At 37.2% G+C, this 19,625-nt stretch overlaps 1 protein-coding gene across 3 annotated transcripts in view; it reads right to left on the bottom strand.

The window, feature by feature from the left end:
• efna5b (ephrin-A5b) overlaps nt 1-19,625 on the bottom strand; it is a 114,397-nt gene that overhangs the window by 10,260 nt on the left and 84,512 nt on the right. For all 3 annotated transcript variants that reach the window (XM_044110595.1, XM_044110596.1, XM_044110597.1), the window contains exon 2: nt 14,414-14,706. In XM_044110595.1, the coding sequence (XP_043966530.1) occupies nt 14,414-14,706 (293 nt within the window). The remainder of the gene's footprint in view (nt 1-14,413; nt 14,707-19,625) is intronic.

The following is a 19,625-nucleotide window of genomic DNA, read 5'->3' as shown; positions in this document are numbered from 1 at the left end:
ACACACCCCGGCACCTACGAATTTATGTCACTTTTCGTAGTGCTCCACTTCTTTACTCTTTTCTTTTCAGTGAGTGTCCATAAAGTGCCTAACAGACACATGCACGTGCTCACACACGCACGCCCACCCACACACACAGAGACCTCGTCTCCACATGTTGTATCTTCATCATCATTGTGGGCCGAGTTGAGTCACAGCCATCGACACCAGCCACTTAGCAGAGGCTGCTGATCATGAAAGAAGTATGGGTGTGATGACAATAGGCAGAGAGCATGTGGGAGTCCCTCCCCTGGCCAGTAAATGGCTGAAGCTGTTGTGATGTTTATAGATTTAGCTATGACACTCTAACTCCAACATAAGAAAAACGCACAGAGCTAAGTGAGCAGAGCAACTGCCCATGTGTCTAGAGTTTCGCCCTAATCATAAATCTGTCTTACCTATCAAAAAGTATTCTTAGTTTTGAAGCATTTTTATTTCAAAGATGCATGAGAAATCTTCTGATGACTGAAGTTAGTCAATTTTCAGGACATACTAATTTGGAATTTGCATTTATTTGTTAAGGGACAGTGTATATTAATCAACATGAGCAAACATTTTGCCAGCTTTTGGCTTTTTTGAGGTGATATTAACAAATATTTTAGTTGCAGTAACTCTTTGTTTGACTATAGCAGTGTTTCCCAACCCTGTTCCTCAAGGCACACTGTCCTACATGTTTTAGAAGTTTCCCTACTTTAATGTACCTGATTCAACTGATTGCAGTTCAACAGACGCCTGTTAATCAGTCATCAATTGAAATCAGCTGGACTGAAGCAAGGAAATACCTAAAACATGCAGGGCAGTGTGCCTTGAGGACCAGGGTTGGGAAACACTGCTTTGTTTTTCAGCTTTAGTGCTGTAAAGCACTAAAGCTGAAAAACTTGGAATAACTTGCAGAATAACTTGGAATGCTGTTTCTACATTTTGTTTTATTTTACACTACAGATTATTGTTCTTTTAGGCATAAATTTCAATACCTGCTGTTCACGCTACCTTGAAGCTCCACACCCTTTGAATTTCTGGCCATAGCATGGATGAGTGGTTGTTTTGAAGGACAAATGGCATGATAAGACGTCCCGAAATGAAAGTTGGATGTGTATGGGGGGGGTGGTCTGGCGACTCCTCCGTGCCTTGTCCACTGATTAGTAGTGGCTGCTTCCTTCGGTCCACTGCATTATGCATTAGCATTAAGGCAAATGGAATGAAGCAGAATCCAATTACGGGAGAACAAACAGGTGGGCTCAGTGCAGCTTAGGCAGAGGATTGTTTCAATCACAGCCCAAGCCAAGCTTTATTGCAACTGAAATTTCATGCAGAAAACACATGCTAAAATCCTAGGCACAAAACAAGGTCTGCGTGATAAGAATTAAAAATTAAAGTTGGGGCCTGCTACATTCATAAATTGACAACCAGAGTATTACTTCTGTACTGTTTATGCATGATTTAAGAGACATGGCTCCAAAATTTTGCAAACCATATATTCAGCAAGACAGGATCATCATTGACAGTCTAGTCAAATTTCAATATTACACACCCTGTTCAAATTTCTGACCATATATCATAGGATTAAACTAACGTAACTGGTTGTAGATGACCATAAGTCAATTGGAATGAAGATGTCGGCATCGGTTTAGCCTTTGAAAAAAGCGCAAGAGCTATGATGTTTGCATCTAGAAGTCATTTTTCTTGCACATACCTGAGCATTATTCAAGTAAAATAAACACACATTCTTAAAGGATTTTAAGCCTGGAAAAATGATTGACAAAAGGAAAAAAAGGGCATAATTAAGCAAAAAGAAAATCCATCTACAATTTTCTGCTTTTTAATCTGATTCCAGAAGTGAGACCAAATAAAATGGATTTCACTTTTATTGCTTTCTTATGAAGTTCATCAGTTTCATGTTTGATAAACCTGACCTTATTTTTAAAATAGCCAGGACAGTAATGAGGGTGAATTTGAATTGAACAAATTTTTGTCCAACAATTAGCTGAGCATTGTATATCCACATTGACATATTTTTCAAAATTAGGTGACATTTTTGCACAGCACAGTATTAACATCTTACTGCCTACATTTATTTAAATTTCAATTATAAAACAACATTAAATTATGTTTTTGATGCCAAATAAATTCTAAATTTCATACACTGTTAATGATATAGCCCATACAGTAGATAAAAATGTGCCATGCAAATTAATTAAGTTATGGAAAAACAGGTGTATCCCCTGCTAGCTCTATCGGTCCACGTATGGATTCTCTGAAAAACTGAAGTCAACGAGACAAAAACATCAAAAGGAAATTTGTGGGAAAGTTCTCAGCGCAACTTCCTTCTTCACAACATGCAAGAAAAAAATGAAGTGAAATAAGATTTTATTCGCTATAAGATTTCTCTTTTGTCTCTGGTAAAAGATCACAAGCGCTAGACGTACCCATTTGTTTTAGTTGTATTTACCCAGAATTCCTTGCACTACAGAACGTTTTTTGGTCCAGTTATCATTCACTTCAAACGATCCAAGACCAAGGTTTTTTAGGTGGAACAGAGTTGGCATTTTTGGTCCGCATCAGAATTTGATTGTGCATTCCCACCTCCCAAAATGAACCAGTTTTTGTGTGCAAACAAACAGTTCAACTATAGTATACTAAAATGGACTGGTGAGAAAGCAGCCCGAGTCTCACTATGGAAGAAGACTCCATGTAAGCTATTTTAAGCATAAACTGATGCATAAAAACTGAAAGTAGAAGAAGTATAGAAAGTGTAAGAAGCTACTTATAAAAGAAAGGATTTCTGGACATGTCTGTAATTCATTCAAGGCTGTAGCAGAGCAAGGCTTGATCAGCAGATTACAAAAAGGCTAACCAGAATACAGCAAAGATTTTTTTGATCTTTTAATTTCTGTCTAATCTAACCATGGGATATGCTAGATTAGAAAATGTCTGCCATTTAGAAAACTTCAGGTACAAATTTACAAAGAGAAAAGTCAGCCAGAGAACTGTAATCGTTGTGCATATTTATTTTATTACCCCACTCAATGCTCAAGTGACTCGCCAATCTGCTAAAATTTGATGACAAAATATCATTTTAAACCATGCTATTTAAGCTAATGTCTAACTTTTCAATCGTTCCAGTTTAAAATGTTTAAGCCTTACTGAGAGTTGCATGCTGTAATGTGAGAATATAATATTAACATCATCATATTAGAATGCCTGTAGAGTAACATCAGCCTGAAGGTCAGATGGCCTTAATTATGGGGTTCTAATCCTTACTTCCATTCTTGGGTAATGGAAGAAACCAGTCTAACTGAATACGAAGCAGTGCTGTGTCCAGTACTACTGCATTCTGGGTAAACCAATCCTGTCAGCTAACAAAAGAAACAGCCCGCTGGCCTTGTCCTTTATTTACCAGGATTACTCATGTGGATTACACCGAACAAACCAAGTTAGAATTTAGGTCCAGAACTCTGAGCAAACAGAGAACTGTTTCCAAGAATGTTAAAGCCAATACACACAGTGTTTCTTCTCCAAAACTTAATGCCATCTTCATCACACATTTCCAGTTGCGCATTTGTGCAGCCTGTGAAAATGATTTTCTTTACTTTTGGGCGGGAGCTAAACAGAACCCAAATCCAACTTCCAACAAATTATGGGAATTTTTATAGAGAAAGAATATTTACAGGATAATATCCATTAAAGATATCATTAAGAAGTATATATTATTTATTAGAATAAAAAAGTAAAACTCACATAGATTTTTATTTCTGTAATTTTGATGATCATGGCAGAAAAACCAGGAAATCAGTTTCTCAGAAAACCAATAGAAAATGACAGTACATAAATACATAAATCTGGTTTCATGACCATGTGATGATCTACATAATCACGGCCAACTTTTACAGTTCTTCAGCCACTGACAACATCCAGAGGAACAGCAAGCCACAAGCTGTCATCTCTAAAGAAACTGGCTGCTCACAAACTCCCGTATCAAATAATATCAATAAAAAATTATGTGGAAGAAAAAAAAATTGCAAAAATGAACAGGCAAAAACTTTATGAAGTAAAACGATTCACAAGTACGGTAGAAACCTGCAGCTTGAATCAGTGCTTCAAAAGTATTCACACACATACAGAACATAGGTTACATCTAACTGTCTGATTCCTTCTGAACCAGAAACAACAATGAACAATATTTTGTAATTTGTTAATGATTTTATGTTATTTTATTTTTTCCAATGATGGAGTATGAACTCCCAGACTTTCTTAAACTGTTCATAGAAAGATATCTGATCTTGAGTGCTTGGAAATAAGCCACGTGTGAATAGGAATTAGATGGTAAATTGAGGAGTAAAGCAGTCCTAGTTTTTCAAAGTGTCTCATCCAGAGGTGTTCAAGCAACACAGTGAATCAATGGGGTGGTGTTGTCCTGCTAGATCAAAGTGTTAGTCTGTACCACACAAAAATCTGGGGAAAAAGTCAATGCCCAGCAGATGCAAAAAGCCATATTACACAGAAAAAATGCACTTCTACCGTAACGCATGTAAAATCCAGCTGTGCTTTGTGCCACAGGGAAACTGCTTTAAGGATGTTCATCAAAAATTAGAGATTACATGAAAATACCCAGCAAGTTGATGCTTTGTCAACGGTTTGGTAACTGTGTAATCCGTTTACATTACTGCAAATAATAACATGCCAACGCATTGGACATATTACTGAAGTCAAAACTATATTTTGTATTATATATTTTCTATTCAGACATGCACACTGATAAACAAAAAAGCAGACATCCAGTTTAAAAGGTTGAGATCATGCTGAATTAGGTATTGCATGAAAAGTATAGAAGTTTTCAAGACATTCTATGCTCATTTAGTGAAGATGTCCAGTACAATGAACATTTAAAAAAACATATTAAAACATAAGATAGGAAAAATCTCTCTTTTTCCCTTTGTTTCTAAGCTTACATGGAGTAAAAATCAGCTGAGTAAAAACTTTTTAGTCCACTAGAAAAATTTAGGTCTGAAGGGGTTAAAACATCAGTAGAGTCACAGACTGGAGGCATCTGTGTCATGCTGCACTGATGCAGTAACTCATATAAGGGAAGCTCTGATCAAGTATTGAGTGTATGTACTGTAAAGTACATGGACATACTTTGCAGTGGGCTGACACTCCTGTATTAATATCCTTTTCATTAGCTGTAAGCCAGAATCATCCAAAGCAGCAAAAATGATTAGTTGAAATATATAACTGTGTATCTGCAACTACTTGATATGAGTGATATGAATAATTAGCAAAACAGCTTTCAAAGACATGAACTTCACGCTTAATGAAAATGAATGGTATGTCATAAATGTTTGTGTCTGTGTACAAGACGATCAGAGAGACATTATCTGTAACCTCCACGCCACTTCTATCCCCTCTGCTGTTGCACACCTTCTGCTCTTTCCTTGCATTTCACAATCCTTGGTAGAAAATAACCGACTCGTTTTTTACGTCTCCTACATGGGGGTGAGAAGGTCACAGGCAGTGACAAAGAAAGCGATTACGACGAAGCTGAGAAGGGGGACTGAGTTGCATTAGATAATAGCTTATTACACAGTAATTGGTTTTCTTACATCTTTATTTCGTACATGAGTGCAACAGTGAGGAGATACCGTTTTTAAATTTTTGGTTTTATGCCACAGTAGTTAAAGTATCATAATTTTCTCAAAGACTTCATAATGGGACTGTTAGAAATTTCTCTTTGTCTTGTCATTCTTAAGTTGAAAAGGGAGTGATTGAAAGCCCGAGGACTCTTAAAGTCGTCGTCGCACTCTTCTTGTTCATACACTCAAATTGCATGTGCTCCTTTGTTAATCCACGGGAGAGTTTGTTTTTTTAGGCAATCACCCAAAAATATGAAATTGTAAATAATAACGTTTTACTGCTCAATTGAGCACTTCAAACGTAATCAAAGTAAAACTCAACATCCACTCACACAATAAATGAGAAAAACTGTTCTGCAACAGAAGAAAAATATGAAGTAAAAAAAAAAAAAAACTTAACAAATTAAATATAAGCAGACAACAAATAAAACTTGCGTAAGTCTGTGATGCATTTTAAATGTGAAAAATTATAACTAAAACTAAAAATAAACAGAATTTCACAATCGAGAAAAGTATTTCTGAATAAATATGTTTTCACCCCCACAGAGTCCTGATCTCAGAGCAATCATGTCAGAATGAAATGGAAGCATACTCACCCCATCTTTGTGGTAAAATATTTGCATTTATTGTTGTGTCAAATGTCTACTCAACAAAGAACATATGCACTGTGTACATATATTTTTATGCAGAAGTTAATGATAATCAGCTGTATGTTATTAATCATAACAGCATGAGAGGAAACTTGGCCTCAGCAGCCTCCGGTTTTCTTCTGATCTGTTGGCTTTTCATAGCTCTTTGGTTTTTTTGGCAGGCAGAGTTATTACTACTATGTTGGCAGTCAACTTGATTAGAGAGTTTTCTCTCTTGCCTGCCTACAACAGTGCTGTCAACAAGTGCGCCATGACTTATTTTATGGTCTTTTATTGGATTATTCCGCAAAAAAACTGTTTTCAATTTATTTTTCAAATAAGAGACTTTTAAAACTCCAATTAGCTTGTCCTGTTCTCAGTTTACTGTTGATTCTTTTTTAAATGAATTATTTCAGATCCTCTCAGACTTGAATTCTTAATATATTAAAACAATATGCATGAAAATGGTTTTTGCATGATGCATAAAACAGCCATAATGATATTTAGTCTTGGCAAACATTATTATGATGACATACTTTTTAAAGTTTACTTTTAATTATGTATTTTTAAGTTGTTTGGCTAAAATGTCTTTCTAATGTGTTAATTTGGTTTGATTATGATGTTTGTTCATGTTCAAAGGTGTTAGATATTAGTTTTCTGCCACATCTAATGTTTTGAATGTACACAAGATCCTTTTTTTGTAGGCCATAGTGTTTAGTTTTGGTCTGCTTTGACCAGAGAACCTTCCTTTGCATGTTTGTCATCCTTTTTTCTTGCCACTCTGCAATGCACACCATGTTTATACTCAAAATCAATTTACAACTAATAGTAATCCTAACAACATATGTTGCCACTGACGCTGTTGATCTCTGCAGCTCCTCCACAGTTTCTCCATATCACTAGTAAATAGATAACCTGTGAACGCAGTTGGTGGCACTAATTGTAGTTAGCTGTATAAGAATAAAATGGCGTAAATATGAATGCATGTCACACTTTTCAGAGTTTTATTGGTAAACATGTTTGAAAAGCAGATATCATTTTCTTACACCTCACAATTACGTGGTTCATTGAGTTAGTCAACTACATGACGTCTCCACAGATAAATATAAGTTTACAGTTGCAATGAGACAACGTTTAAAAAAGTTTAAAGGGACAGTGCTCTTTTAATGTTTGGAGCAAAGTAACCAGGGAGAATTCAGCTTCGGAAGTCTGCAGTACCAATTCTTTCTCAAATACTCATGATGGTCCCTGGTGGAAAACCCATGCTGTTTTGTAAAAGCGCTGGGTATTGTGGAAACTATTCCTAGATTAATAACATTTGACAGCTTTCAAAAGTTCCTGATGGGCTCTGTGTTGCTGCTAATTTACAATCAACAGTCACCTGCTGCTTTCTGTGCAAAACTAGTTTGGACTTTTAAGGCTTCTGTTTAATGCCTGCTGACTTTTCTCCACCCAAATAAGTTCTGTTTTATGCATGTATTAGGAGATGAAATATTTAAATTACTGTTTTGTTGCTTTAATTTATCCATTAATTTACTGCAATGCTCTATTTTCCCAGGACACTGAATGTTATTAGCAAACACTGGTTCCCGAAGTATGAAATGCAAGAGTTTAGATTTATTATTTAGAATGTCCTGTCTTCATTCTGTATGCTTCAGCTTGGTTTCAAATTTTGGTTTAATGTTCAGTTCTATTTACAGTCCTTACAGTTGAAAAAGCTGTCCTAACATTCAAAGCGATGAGATGAATACACAGGACAAGTAATGGTGTTGTAACCAGGGGCAACAAAGGTGATGGAGAGCCTATCCATCTATTGGAAATACAACAAGGCTTTCGAGACAGCAGTGTGCTGATTCCATGTGCCTGCGTACAATAAAAGGAGTGCATGTGTACCCGTCTGAGTGTGTCCATGTAGTCAGATCATCTCTGAGTGCTGATGACAGGATAGATTTTTCATCTGAACGGATGAAAGCCCTGAGTTATGATGGTGTCCATATGCAGGTTCCCTCTTTCGACCACAAATGGAGCAGCTCGGACTCTTTATCATTATTAGCTAGCCTCCCAGAGCTCCGACAAAACACAGGGCTGCTTACACCATCCCCCTTTGCCTCGATTTCATTTGTCCATTAATGCCATTTTCCTTCTGCTTCTCCCTGCTCCATCCTCTACCTGTTTCTTCCCTCGAGAGCAGCTTCCAGGGGCAAAGAACATTTTAGGATTTATGATCAACAACAGCTTTAGACCCTGTTTTGAAAAATACATTCGAGCTTTCTTGTGGAAGCTGAATAAGAGCTTATGAAAAAGTATTAAGATGAAGGTTTTCTTTTTCGATATTTAAAAAAGTTACAATTTCAACACAACCAGAATTTTATATCATAACTTCCCTATAATAAAAAAAAAAAAAGATGCTGAAAAAGCTTAGTGACATGAGACTAAGGTCAGTATTGTGCATAAATGTGTTCAAAAGAATCTGCTCATGAGTAGAACTGAAATGTTTACAACATTTAATTACAAAAATCTGTCTGTGCACCTAACAAACACAAAAACATGATACTAAGAAAATTATTGTTTTAAAGTTTTCAGGGTTGTTATTTTTGCCTGCTTCTGTCTATGCCTGCTTCTCTCCTGTCAGGTGAGCATTCCTGATTTTTATCAGCATTCAGATGCTTTAGCATCCATATCACCCTCAACAACCTCAGCTCAACAATCTCTACCTCTAGAATAAATCAGTACTTCATTTTTTTTACACGTCAAACTCAGATATTAGATCCAGTTTCCTGCAGGATTTTTTGTCATGTTTCGCAAATTAGCATTCCACAATCAAGAGAAACCTACAGCAATGTTAAAATAGACACATATTTGTATCTATATAAATATTTCCTGCAATTGAAGCATTTCTTCAGAACAGTGGAGTACTATGTTTTGAAAAAAATAAGTACAACCAGTGATGCATGATGGCTAAATGCAAGGCTAAATTAAAAGACTTGTCGTACATTTAAGTTTCACATTTTTATTTAAATACCGTAATACAGTGAAACTGTGGTATTTACCTCAAGGTTATAACATCAGACTCCTGGCATATGCCTCTTCAACAGGGATATTGGCCCACAGTCATCTCCAGAGTGATTTAAACCTCACTGAATGTTTTTTCATTTTATAATCTAAGGTGGGCAGATTCATCACCGCCCTCTGGGTTTTGATGAGCGTTTAGAAGGAGATCATTTGGTATCAGCCTCAGACTATTCCTGGGACTTCATAGGTACACAGGGGTGTTATTGATTGTTCCGGAAGCACCTCCAGTCCATGCGGGCAGGCGAATCAGTCAGTGAGAAAACACGCTTTCAGCTGGCAATCTGCCACCGGAGGATCACAGCAAGTCGTTTCCTGCTTTCCACAAATCTTATATGCCTAAAGATGCCATAACTCCTCTCACTCATCCCTCACAGTGAGCTGCCACTGATATTGGATTTCTGCCCTTTTCAGATTAAAATCGTTCAAATACAATCTTGTGGATTCTGGCCGTATTATAAAAATGTGCTCCCGTCAGCGTTCTGCAAGGCGGATTTCACTTAAACCGAGAATGCACTGTGAACTATGACCCAAGTTCTCACACCGTCCTCACATATCCCATCTGTCTCTGATATGGACAGACTCTTCAGAGCTGTAACTCACCCACGACTAATGCTGTGATTTGCTGAATTACTTGCATATGGAACCAGATTACTCTCATCTTTGGATATCTTCAAATCAAATTGTACCTTCTTTTTGTACTTATCTGTTTGGCCTTTCCCTTTTGCACTGATCTAATGGGAAACCAGTGTTGTCCACAAGAAATCCAAGCTGCTATCCAATTCTATCACTCTTATTATCTCCAATTAACTGCCTCAGACAAAGACGAAAAGCTGACACGAACAAAAAAATAAAAATTATAACCTCCATTTGTATGAATTTCCTGTGACTTTCTGGTAAAATAAAAGTATCAGATTCAGCAAGATGCAAAGTCAGTTCAAACTAGATATTTATAGATCACTGTTTCATGTTTTACATCAGTTATGCTTGCTGATTAGCAGAAAACTTTCAAAGTCAGAAGCTCACATACAGTAATGTTCTATTTGGTGGAATTGCCTTTTATACCATGCAACAATATGTTCTCGCTATTCCTCTACAAGATTCTCTCAATAACTTCCTTGAATTTTGTTCCATTTCTTTTGACACAATGGGTGTAAATGAGTACAGATTGTTTTCTTCTTCTCCTAGCGGGCTTATCTTTGAATCTTTGGTACAAGGATTGTTTTACTATTGATAAGGACAATGTCTTACAGATTTAAGTCAATGGTCTTTTGTTTTGTAGTAAAAACACACATTTTGCAGCAAAACACATAATCTCTGGAATAGAGAATCTATTTAATAGCAGAACTACATAATAAATAGACATTCCCGTGGTGTTTGTAGTGCATATAATTGTTTGAACAGATTGATATAGCACATTCTGGAAATTATGCCCATGGATGACCACAATTCTATTTCTGATATACTGGCTCATTTGTTTTGCTTTTTCCATGATGTCCACAATGAAGAAGTGTGCTTGAGGTATACCTTAAAGGTACATCCATAAATGTGACTATAATTAATGTAATATAAATTAGTAGCTTTCTAAACCATCACACTATCTTCACTTTTAAAAGCAACAGAATTTTTCTTTAACAAAAACTTCGGATTTAAAAAATATATATATAAAAAAGAATCTCAGAAAAAAAATGACATCCTCACTTTTATAGGATTAGTGACAAAAGATAATTGAGTCTGAGTCAGTGTTTTCAGTTTGGTTCTTTGTCTTCTTTAGAACCCTATTATAGTAATACCATGCCAAATATGTAATCCCTGAAAAGATTAGATAGATTAATATTATGCAGTAATCACATATTTCCCTTTTGAAAAAAGTGTTTTAATTGAATTTTGATCCTTTTCAGTAATTTAATAAGTGATGAGTTGTGCAAAGAGAGAACATGTACAATTGAAAATGGATACATATTAATTCGAAATACTGAAATTGTTTGCTACATTTGCTAAATGTGATAATACTATAAAACTAATGATGATAATGAGTCGAAATGTGAAGAATGGCCAAGGCAGAATCATTCTGTGTCATTGTTTTAGTACAGGAAGAACCAGTGCACTTAAAAAATAAATAAATAAATGATGGTATCGAGAGGCATAAACAGCATTGGAAAAATTCAACTTCAGACATCAGATGGCTTGGTGCAAATTGGTACTTCATATGTATGATGACCCTAAGCACACTGGCAAACTTTTTATAAAGTGGCTTAAAGACAATAAAGTCTATGTCTTGGAGCAACCATCACAAAATCCTCACTTCAGTCCTATACAACATATGTAGACAGAGTTAAAAAGCTCTGAGAGAGCAATGGAGGTTTAAAAACCGGACTCAGAACGGTTCTATCAGGAGGAATTTACCAAAATATCAACACTTTTTTGAGAGAAGCCTGTGAAAAGATAACCAATATGTTGGAGCTCATTCATTCAGTTTAAAAAGCACGTCTACCAAATACTATGGAATGTATGTAAATTACTGACTTTGAAAACGTTCTGTCTCTGGTTATTCTTGCATTTAGCAAATAGAAATAATTGCATTTACTGATTATTAGCTGATCTAAAACAGGAAACCTTTAGCTTGATATATTGACAGGCATTGTATGCAAATATTGGGTTTCGGGTTTATGTAAGGTGATGAAACGTACTCATAAACTACAAGAGTAGGCCTGACAATGCATGTGGTGGATGATGAAGATAAAACCTGCAGATGAATTGGCGGATCCAGTAATGTCATTTCCTTCCAATATTCCTCCTTCAGCTTTACATTTTGTCCTCTAAAGTGATTGTCCAATCCATCAGATTTATCTCCTTTGCTTTTCATGGGGAACCAAGTCTGACAAAAAGGCAGGTGGAATATCAGGTCAGATGGCTTCATGGTGGATGACTTTAATATCCGCAGCAGTAGCCAGTGAGGCTATACACTAGAATCATTCAATAGCCAATGAAGCCGCAGGCCACTAAACCAATATGGCACACTATGGCAAAATGGATGCGTTCCATGGAAACCCTGTCGGTCGCAGTGTAATTTAATCCAGCCCTTAGGACAAGCATCTCTCAACAGAAATGGAAAAAAAAATGTTGGAGACTTTGGGGGGAAGACGATAAATTTTATAACTGTACACTAACACCCATCCATGCTCCCAAGTTGTGAGACTTTCATTTCACCCCCCATCTTATTTTGGTGGATTGCAAATTGGCTGTAAAAGGAAAAGAAAATGTGGTTATCTTATAACAGACAAATGGAGCAAACATCAGGTTGTTAAAAAGGACAGAGAGGAAAGATACAGACTGTTTTGTAGGCACACACAGGAGAGACACCACTGAGAGGAATGTGGGATTTGATGTACTTAGCACACCTCATCTCGCAACTATGAATTACAGCAGAGTATGGTCAAAGAGCAAAACACGAAATAAATACAGCGCAGAGCTCTTGGCCGACTGTCAGGTTAACTGCTTCATAAAGAAAGGTGCCAATTTATAAAGCAGATCAGAGTTTGGCTCAGTTTTCAAAAATAATGAGGGAAAAATGTGAAGGAAGCAGGCAAGGAAATTGAGCTACAGTGCCTTGCAAAGGTAGCCATACATTCTGAATGTTTTCAGATTGTGTGAAATTGCAACCACAAACGTTAACATACTTGATAGGGACTTAATGTGATAGACCAAGATAAAGTAGTGCACTACTGTGGAGCGGAAGTAAAATGACACATGGATTTCCCTTTATTTTATTTTATTTTTTGTAGAATAAAAATCTGAAAATATTTCTTGCAACTGCTGTATTTACTATGATACTCCTAAATAAAATTTAAAGCAGAAGTCAACTGTAAAAAGAAGCATTTGCTGGGTGACTTAAAGCTTTTCCTTGTCATTTTCTCCATGTCAGGGGAGTTAAACTAATTTTTATTGAAGTTACATAAAGATCATTAATGTCCTCTAGAGGCCAGTTGTGGTAGAATGCATTAATACAACTACTGATTAAACTGTTAAAATATCAAAGTTTCTCACTGCTTCTCAAAGTTCTATTTAAATAATTTTAGTGGGCTGGATTTGACCCGTGGGCCTTGAGTTTGACACGTGTGCTATAAAATCAAGAATTACATCTATTTTGCAATAATCAGGATATTCTTGAGACCAATGTGTCGTAAAGAAACAGCAGCAAACACATCACCTGACACCGGCTCCTCTGGCTAACCGTGGGTGTAGTCTGTGGTGGGGAAAAACAGCTCCATTCCATTTTACTCCATTAACCTGGCTTTGATAAAACCTAATTTCCCAGGGGTTTTAACTTTAGATGAACTCAGTTTGGCTCAGTTCCACTGTCAAAGAAGCAGACGACGTAACATATACCACGAGTAGAACAGGAGGCAGAGGATGAAATCAAAAGACAGACGGACGGACAGGCCCTCCTTTTTGAGATGTGGTTTTGTGCAGCTGGGAGAAAGTGAGCTGTAACTTTCAAACCGTCTCAGTTTGGACTCCCCTATGAATTCCACATCCATTTTAGGGAAGAAAAAGAGTTTTCTGTGAGCAACAGGAATGGTGTGAAAAGCTTGGCTGAAAGATTTGCTAGGATAGCTGCCATCCAACTTTCAATGCTCTGCAATGAGCACACAGAAAGTCAGACTGAGGAACAGTAAGCCTTTGAGAAACCTTAAGTCTGGGAAGAGTTGTTGAACTTTGACAGTCAGGTCAAGTTATGTTATGTTACTTCATACTCTTCACTACTATAAATGTATGAGAGGGTTTAAATGTTGTTTTTTCATGATGCTGTTTGTTCAAAAGGGCCTTGAAAACAAATGCAGACCGCATTTTTTCTGATTATTTGTTATTGCTAAATTTAAAAAAAACATGTATTCTTGTGCTTCAAACACAAATTAATGCTCTTCTTTGAGTTTTTCTACCAAAGATGAAAAATTAATTAAACATTGAAGTTTGTGGTTGCAATGTGACAAAATGTTTATTTCCTTTGACAAAGCTCTGTATGTAAGGATGGCAGGTACTCACAGATGTAATAATATTCTCTGCCTGGTCGAAACTCGAAGCCCAAAGAAAAGGGAGTGAAGAGCTGGAACTTCTCTGAAAACTTTAGCGGCCCGTTGGGGGAATGCGGCCTGTTGCACTCCCAGCGCTTGTAGCCCTTGGCGGTGTGGTCGCATGTGCTATAGCCATCGTAGTTCACCATGTAGAGAACATAGCGCTCTGTTCGCTCTTCAGGCACGGAGTCCTCATAATGAGGACAGTAGACATCCAGGTAGTCATTTATGCACACGTCGATGTGATAATCACCACGGTGGAACCTGGATGAGAAGGAGAACAGAAAGGGTTCATATGTGCTTTACAAGTTGCCTGAACATTTTTAAACTTCATTTGAATTCAGAATAAACTCAAACTCCTTTTATATCCCTTTGTACTTGAAAAATTTATAAGCACATGCACACTCATTCTCGTGGTCTAATACCTTCAGATGAGTTGGTTTATCCATAAATCTTTGTCCTGCAATACGTATTTACTCACACATACCACCGCATTCTATCTAAATCACAGCAAACGAGGATCTGGCCCGGAGAAAATATCCCAGCAAGTAAACAGATTTTTAGATTTCTCAAGAAAATGAAAACGTTTACTTGAGGATGCTACTGCAAAAAAAGTGAGTGTAAAATAGACCTGGTCAGAAGGATACAGGATTGCAGGACGGCAAGACCATAAATGTCACGATAGGAAAAATACGGAGCCAAGCTGTCTCCGAGGGCTGTGCAGTGAAGCATCTTTACAGCAGCAATGATCTAGAACAGGCTGTGCGGGGTCACAAGGTTGCAATATGTACAAGGGAGTTTCATCAAAGGCCACACACTGTCACCGTCGGCACACACACAGAGACTATTTCTTCCCTGTCACCCATCAAACAAGCAACTCATCTGTGGACCGAATTAGAGCTGTTTCAGTGTTGATCGTATTCCTGTTTATCAAGGAGGGATTTTCATTTATTGGTCAGGGGTTTCGCTGAGCAAAAATGTTTCACATCTGAAATTCCTCAGACTGTAATGTTGAAACACACTATGACTTGTATGTACACAGTTGCCAAGTAAACAGGTCCATGGCAATAAATTAAATGTTCATATACTATAAAGATTAAGTGACACCATGATAAATATATTGCATCAATTTTGTTCACTTTTATTAATGTGGTTATGGCTAATTAAACTACAGTAGAAAATTAACAAAAATAACAGAAATAGCCACAGCCTCACTCCATTGATGCAGTAATTCTTCTAAAAGGAACAAAGTATTAGAGAGCAAGTACTAAGTGCATATGCTGTTCGGTATATGGACATACTGCTCAGTAGGCTGAGATTTCTATGCTAAAATTAAAATTTTAATCAATCGCAAACATTCTTATTTGTTGAAAAACTGAATTTGGAGATTTTCAATAGCTAATCATAAAAAAAAGCCACTTTGAGACATGACAATATGTCTCACATATTATTTCATAGTAAATATATCTGTTATCTGTGGCTAACTGAAAGCCATGCAGGGGACATGACTTAATATTTCAGACCCACCCTTCGACGTTATAAGACAACAAGGTTACAAGAAGTTCAAAAAACTCTTAAGAAACTCTGTAAGTGCTCTAATTACATGCAGAGCAAGCAAGAGACATAAATAATTTTATCCTTTAAACCTCAGAGCTTCAAGATTTATGGTTATAAAGAACTAAGGCATGCTAATGAGTCTTCACAAGATAGTGAAAATTACAGCAGAGGGGGGAAAATATTTATTGATTTTTCAATAAATGTTTCAAAAATCCCCAAATGTTGGTGAAAAACATATAGATTATAATGTTATAATTTCCTTCATCTTTCACTTTACTTATTTGCGTTCTGTTGTTTCAGTGAAATGCCAAACTTCTGACACTAATGAATTACTCTTAAAAATGCTGTGGGAGTTTATCCCAAAACAATTGTGAGATTGGAAAAGTATTTGTATATCAAAATTTTATTTCTGATTCTTTTGTGTTAAAGTTACAAAAAAGTCCTTCCTTCCTTGGAGAAAGAGGTACTTGGGAAACTCTGACCCTTCTGCCTGAACATGCAGCAGACATGGGAACTCATTGGATCTATCAATGTCTTTCTATCTGTAATATGCACTTAGTACTTGCTCTCTAATAGCAATATCAGTTTTGTTGAGCCTAAGATGTAGCTTCAGGTTTCATGCTCTAAGCTCACAGGAGTGGAGTCCAGTATGGTCTCCTTCTGCTGTCGTCTATCTGCATCAAAGTTTGACATTTGGTGCACCCAGAAACAGTAGCCTGCAAACTTGGCTGTAGCAAATAGTTATTTGAGAAAAGATTCCCTTTCTATCACATTGAAATAGTCAGTCAATTCTATTCTGATGTCAACAAAAAATTGGATGAGCAACCATGAATGTGGTTTGCACATTCAGAACAACATAAATACCTTTTCTCCCTCATTCTGACACTCTGCCAGTTGTCTTCACTACATCTAGATGCCCCAATGCTCTGAATTGCTGCCATATGACTGGATGATTTACAAATTTTACCTAATTAAGTAGTTGGTGAGTGTACAGAATGTCCTCTTGGCATTCTAAATAAACATTAAGTTCTGTAAAACCACTCTGGATGCAGGCTGCATATCGGCAGGAGCGTGTTCCAGTGCAGAGATCCAGCACGACCCAAATTCACTTGTTCTGAAGATCAAATAGCAATTTGAGCAGAATACGGGCCGGTTGCACTCACTTGTCACTTCATCTGAATGTTTGTGTAATGGAATATTTAATGCAACAATCTATCTACAAATTGAGCCAAGCCATCTCTCATTATTGTCATCATGCGTGTTCCTCAGGCCCTGCTCTGTATATTAATGCACATCTGTGTATATATGAGCATGAGCCAGGTTAAAAAGTTGTTTTTCCCTCCCCCCTTTCTGTTTACCCGTGTAGGGTAAATACCAGGGTGAGGGTGTTTACAGCCGAGGCTGTGAGGAACTCATCTGTAACATTTCATTTAAAACATGTCTGTGGAGGTCCAGGAAGAGCCATGCATCTCTCTTACTGCTTCAAAATGTCACCGACTTGATGGTCACATCCTCCCATCCGCTTGGCCCAGCTTCTGTGTTAGTGCACACACTGTTGGCGTGCGCGTGTATGCACGGATGCGTGAGCGAGACAGCATGAGAATTACAGCGAGAATACATGCGTGTGTGTTTGTGTGATGTTTTAGCTGGCCTTCTCTGTGTGCCTCAGCAGTCAGAATAGTAGCTGGTGGCCCTGACTGCAAATGAGCCAGAGGATGTTTGGGTGAGTGAGCTCATAAAAAGGGACAGGAAAGGCATTTGTAACATGCCTCACAAACACACACACAAAGTGACACCTATGCGGCAAACACACCCACCTTACACCTGATGAGCATTCACAAGCGTGTATCGGGTTTGTGTTATCAGTTGAATGAACTGCCAGGAAAATAAATAAATAAAATTGGCAAAGGAGCAACAGAGAGACAGCCAAAAGCTGCTAATGGCACAAAGTAAGAAAGGGAGCGAGAGTGGGAAAGTGGCATGAGGTGGGGAAAAGTGAAAGAATCTGGTTCCAAAAGACAAGGCAGGACACAAAGAGGAGACAGCAATACTGCTGATTCTACTGCTAGGCTCTCTGTGAATATGTGTGCAGGATTTATCCAACCATACATCCATCATTTTGGGAGATTCCCCCTGATAGTGTGAGCAGTCAAGTCCATTTAGAGAAAATCTTGTATTTTATAGATTTGTTTTGTTCATTGTTCTCATAAACATCTTGTTATGGTGGGCCTAATGTGGCAGTTTCAGATGCAGCCGATGTCTCATCTGTAGCAATTTGAGACTTAATTGGCTACTGCAGTTGTACAAACACTCCCCGCTTTCTCAGCATAGAGAAGAAACTGATTTTCACCCAAAAACAGACAAGTTCCTCAAACATACAACAGCCACTGTGCTGCACATACAAACCACAAAAACCTGACCTATGTTTAGTAATCTTAAGCTTGAATTCATAAACTGAATCCAATTTTATAAATGTTCTAATTTATGTGCTTTTAATGTTAGAAATAACTTACTCAGATTATACATAAACTTGAGGAAATCCTATAAAATGTAAATCCGGTAATATATTTTAGCTGCTTAATCAGTCCCACTATGTGGTGATATAACCAGCAGGGGTCTGTTACTCAACAGACATGCTGCACGTAGCGTTTCAAATATACTTTTAGAAAGGAGTTATGTTAAGATTGCAGTGAAATAAACCCTCAGGAGTCTGACTTTTCACATACATTCACTAGCCTTGATTTCGACTCATTATTGAGCTAAAGCAATCCTTTATTTTCCACATTATGTCCATAAGATCTCCAGAACATGCAAGGTTTAAGACCCTAAAGTGTTATGATCAAAAAACTGCTTTTCCAGATGAGACAGCATGGGCAGCTAAACAAGTTTAACTAGTTGCTGTGTAGATTTTCTCTCCCTGAGACTTCAACAAGTGCTTGAAAGATTAGAAGAATTCATTTCTGGCTTGAATGAATGACCTGTCATTAGCGTACTGTCTTTTTTTCTGACAGGGATCAATGCCTGAAAGAGTGAATAAAAAAATAAATAAAACAAAAAAAGTGGAATTTTAGAGGAAAAAAAAGGATTTCATAAGGCCCAATTATCATGATGGTCAATTTCTGAACACTTTTATATACTTTTAGTCCATAAAAGTGTTCAGTTTGATTTATTCTTGTATTCCATTATTTCAAAAGCAGTATTGTTTTAAAAAAAAAAGCCTAAGATTCAGTCCAGGAAAAAAAAAAGAGCTTTCCAAATTAGAGACAGGACTAAAGTACGTTCAAGGGGAGAAAAAAAAAAGAAATCCATGTGGAGTTTTTTGTGAAGTTACCCAATCCTCTCCCCCTTAACGCCACACACATGCACACACTCCACCCAAACCGCAGTCAGATCTCTGGAGTTTACGGCATACTTCTGGCAGCAATTGTTCGCATTTTTGTGAGAAACTGTAGCAGCAGAGATTGACAGCAGACGCCCTCAAGCAGTTAAATAGGTAATTAGGGGCAGAACTTGGATGAGAGGCTAATTGTCAAATGGTGATAATTACATGTTTTCGTTATGCCACAGCTGGCCCAATAAGCTGTAGGTCACAACACAAAGATGGAAAAATCAGCCGGACGCAGCGT

Source organism: Gambusia affinis, linkage group LG03 (genome assembly GCF_019740435.1).
Source record: "Gambusia affinis linkage group LG03, SWU_Gaff_1.0, whole genome shotgun sequence".
NCBI classification, from domain to species: Eukaryota; Metazoa; Chordata; class Actinopteri; order Cyprinodontiformes; family Poeciliidae; genus Gambusia; species Gambusia affinis.
The sequence above is the reverse complement of the archived record's forward strand: the minus strand, read 5'-3'. Positions and strand labels throughout refer to the sequence as shown.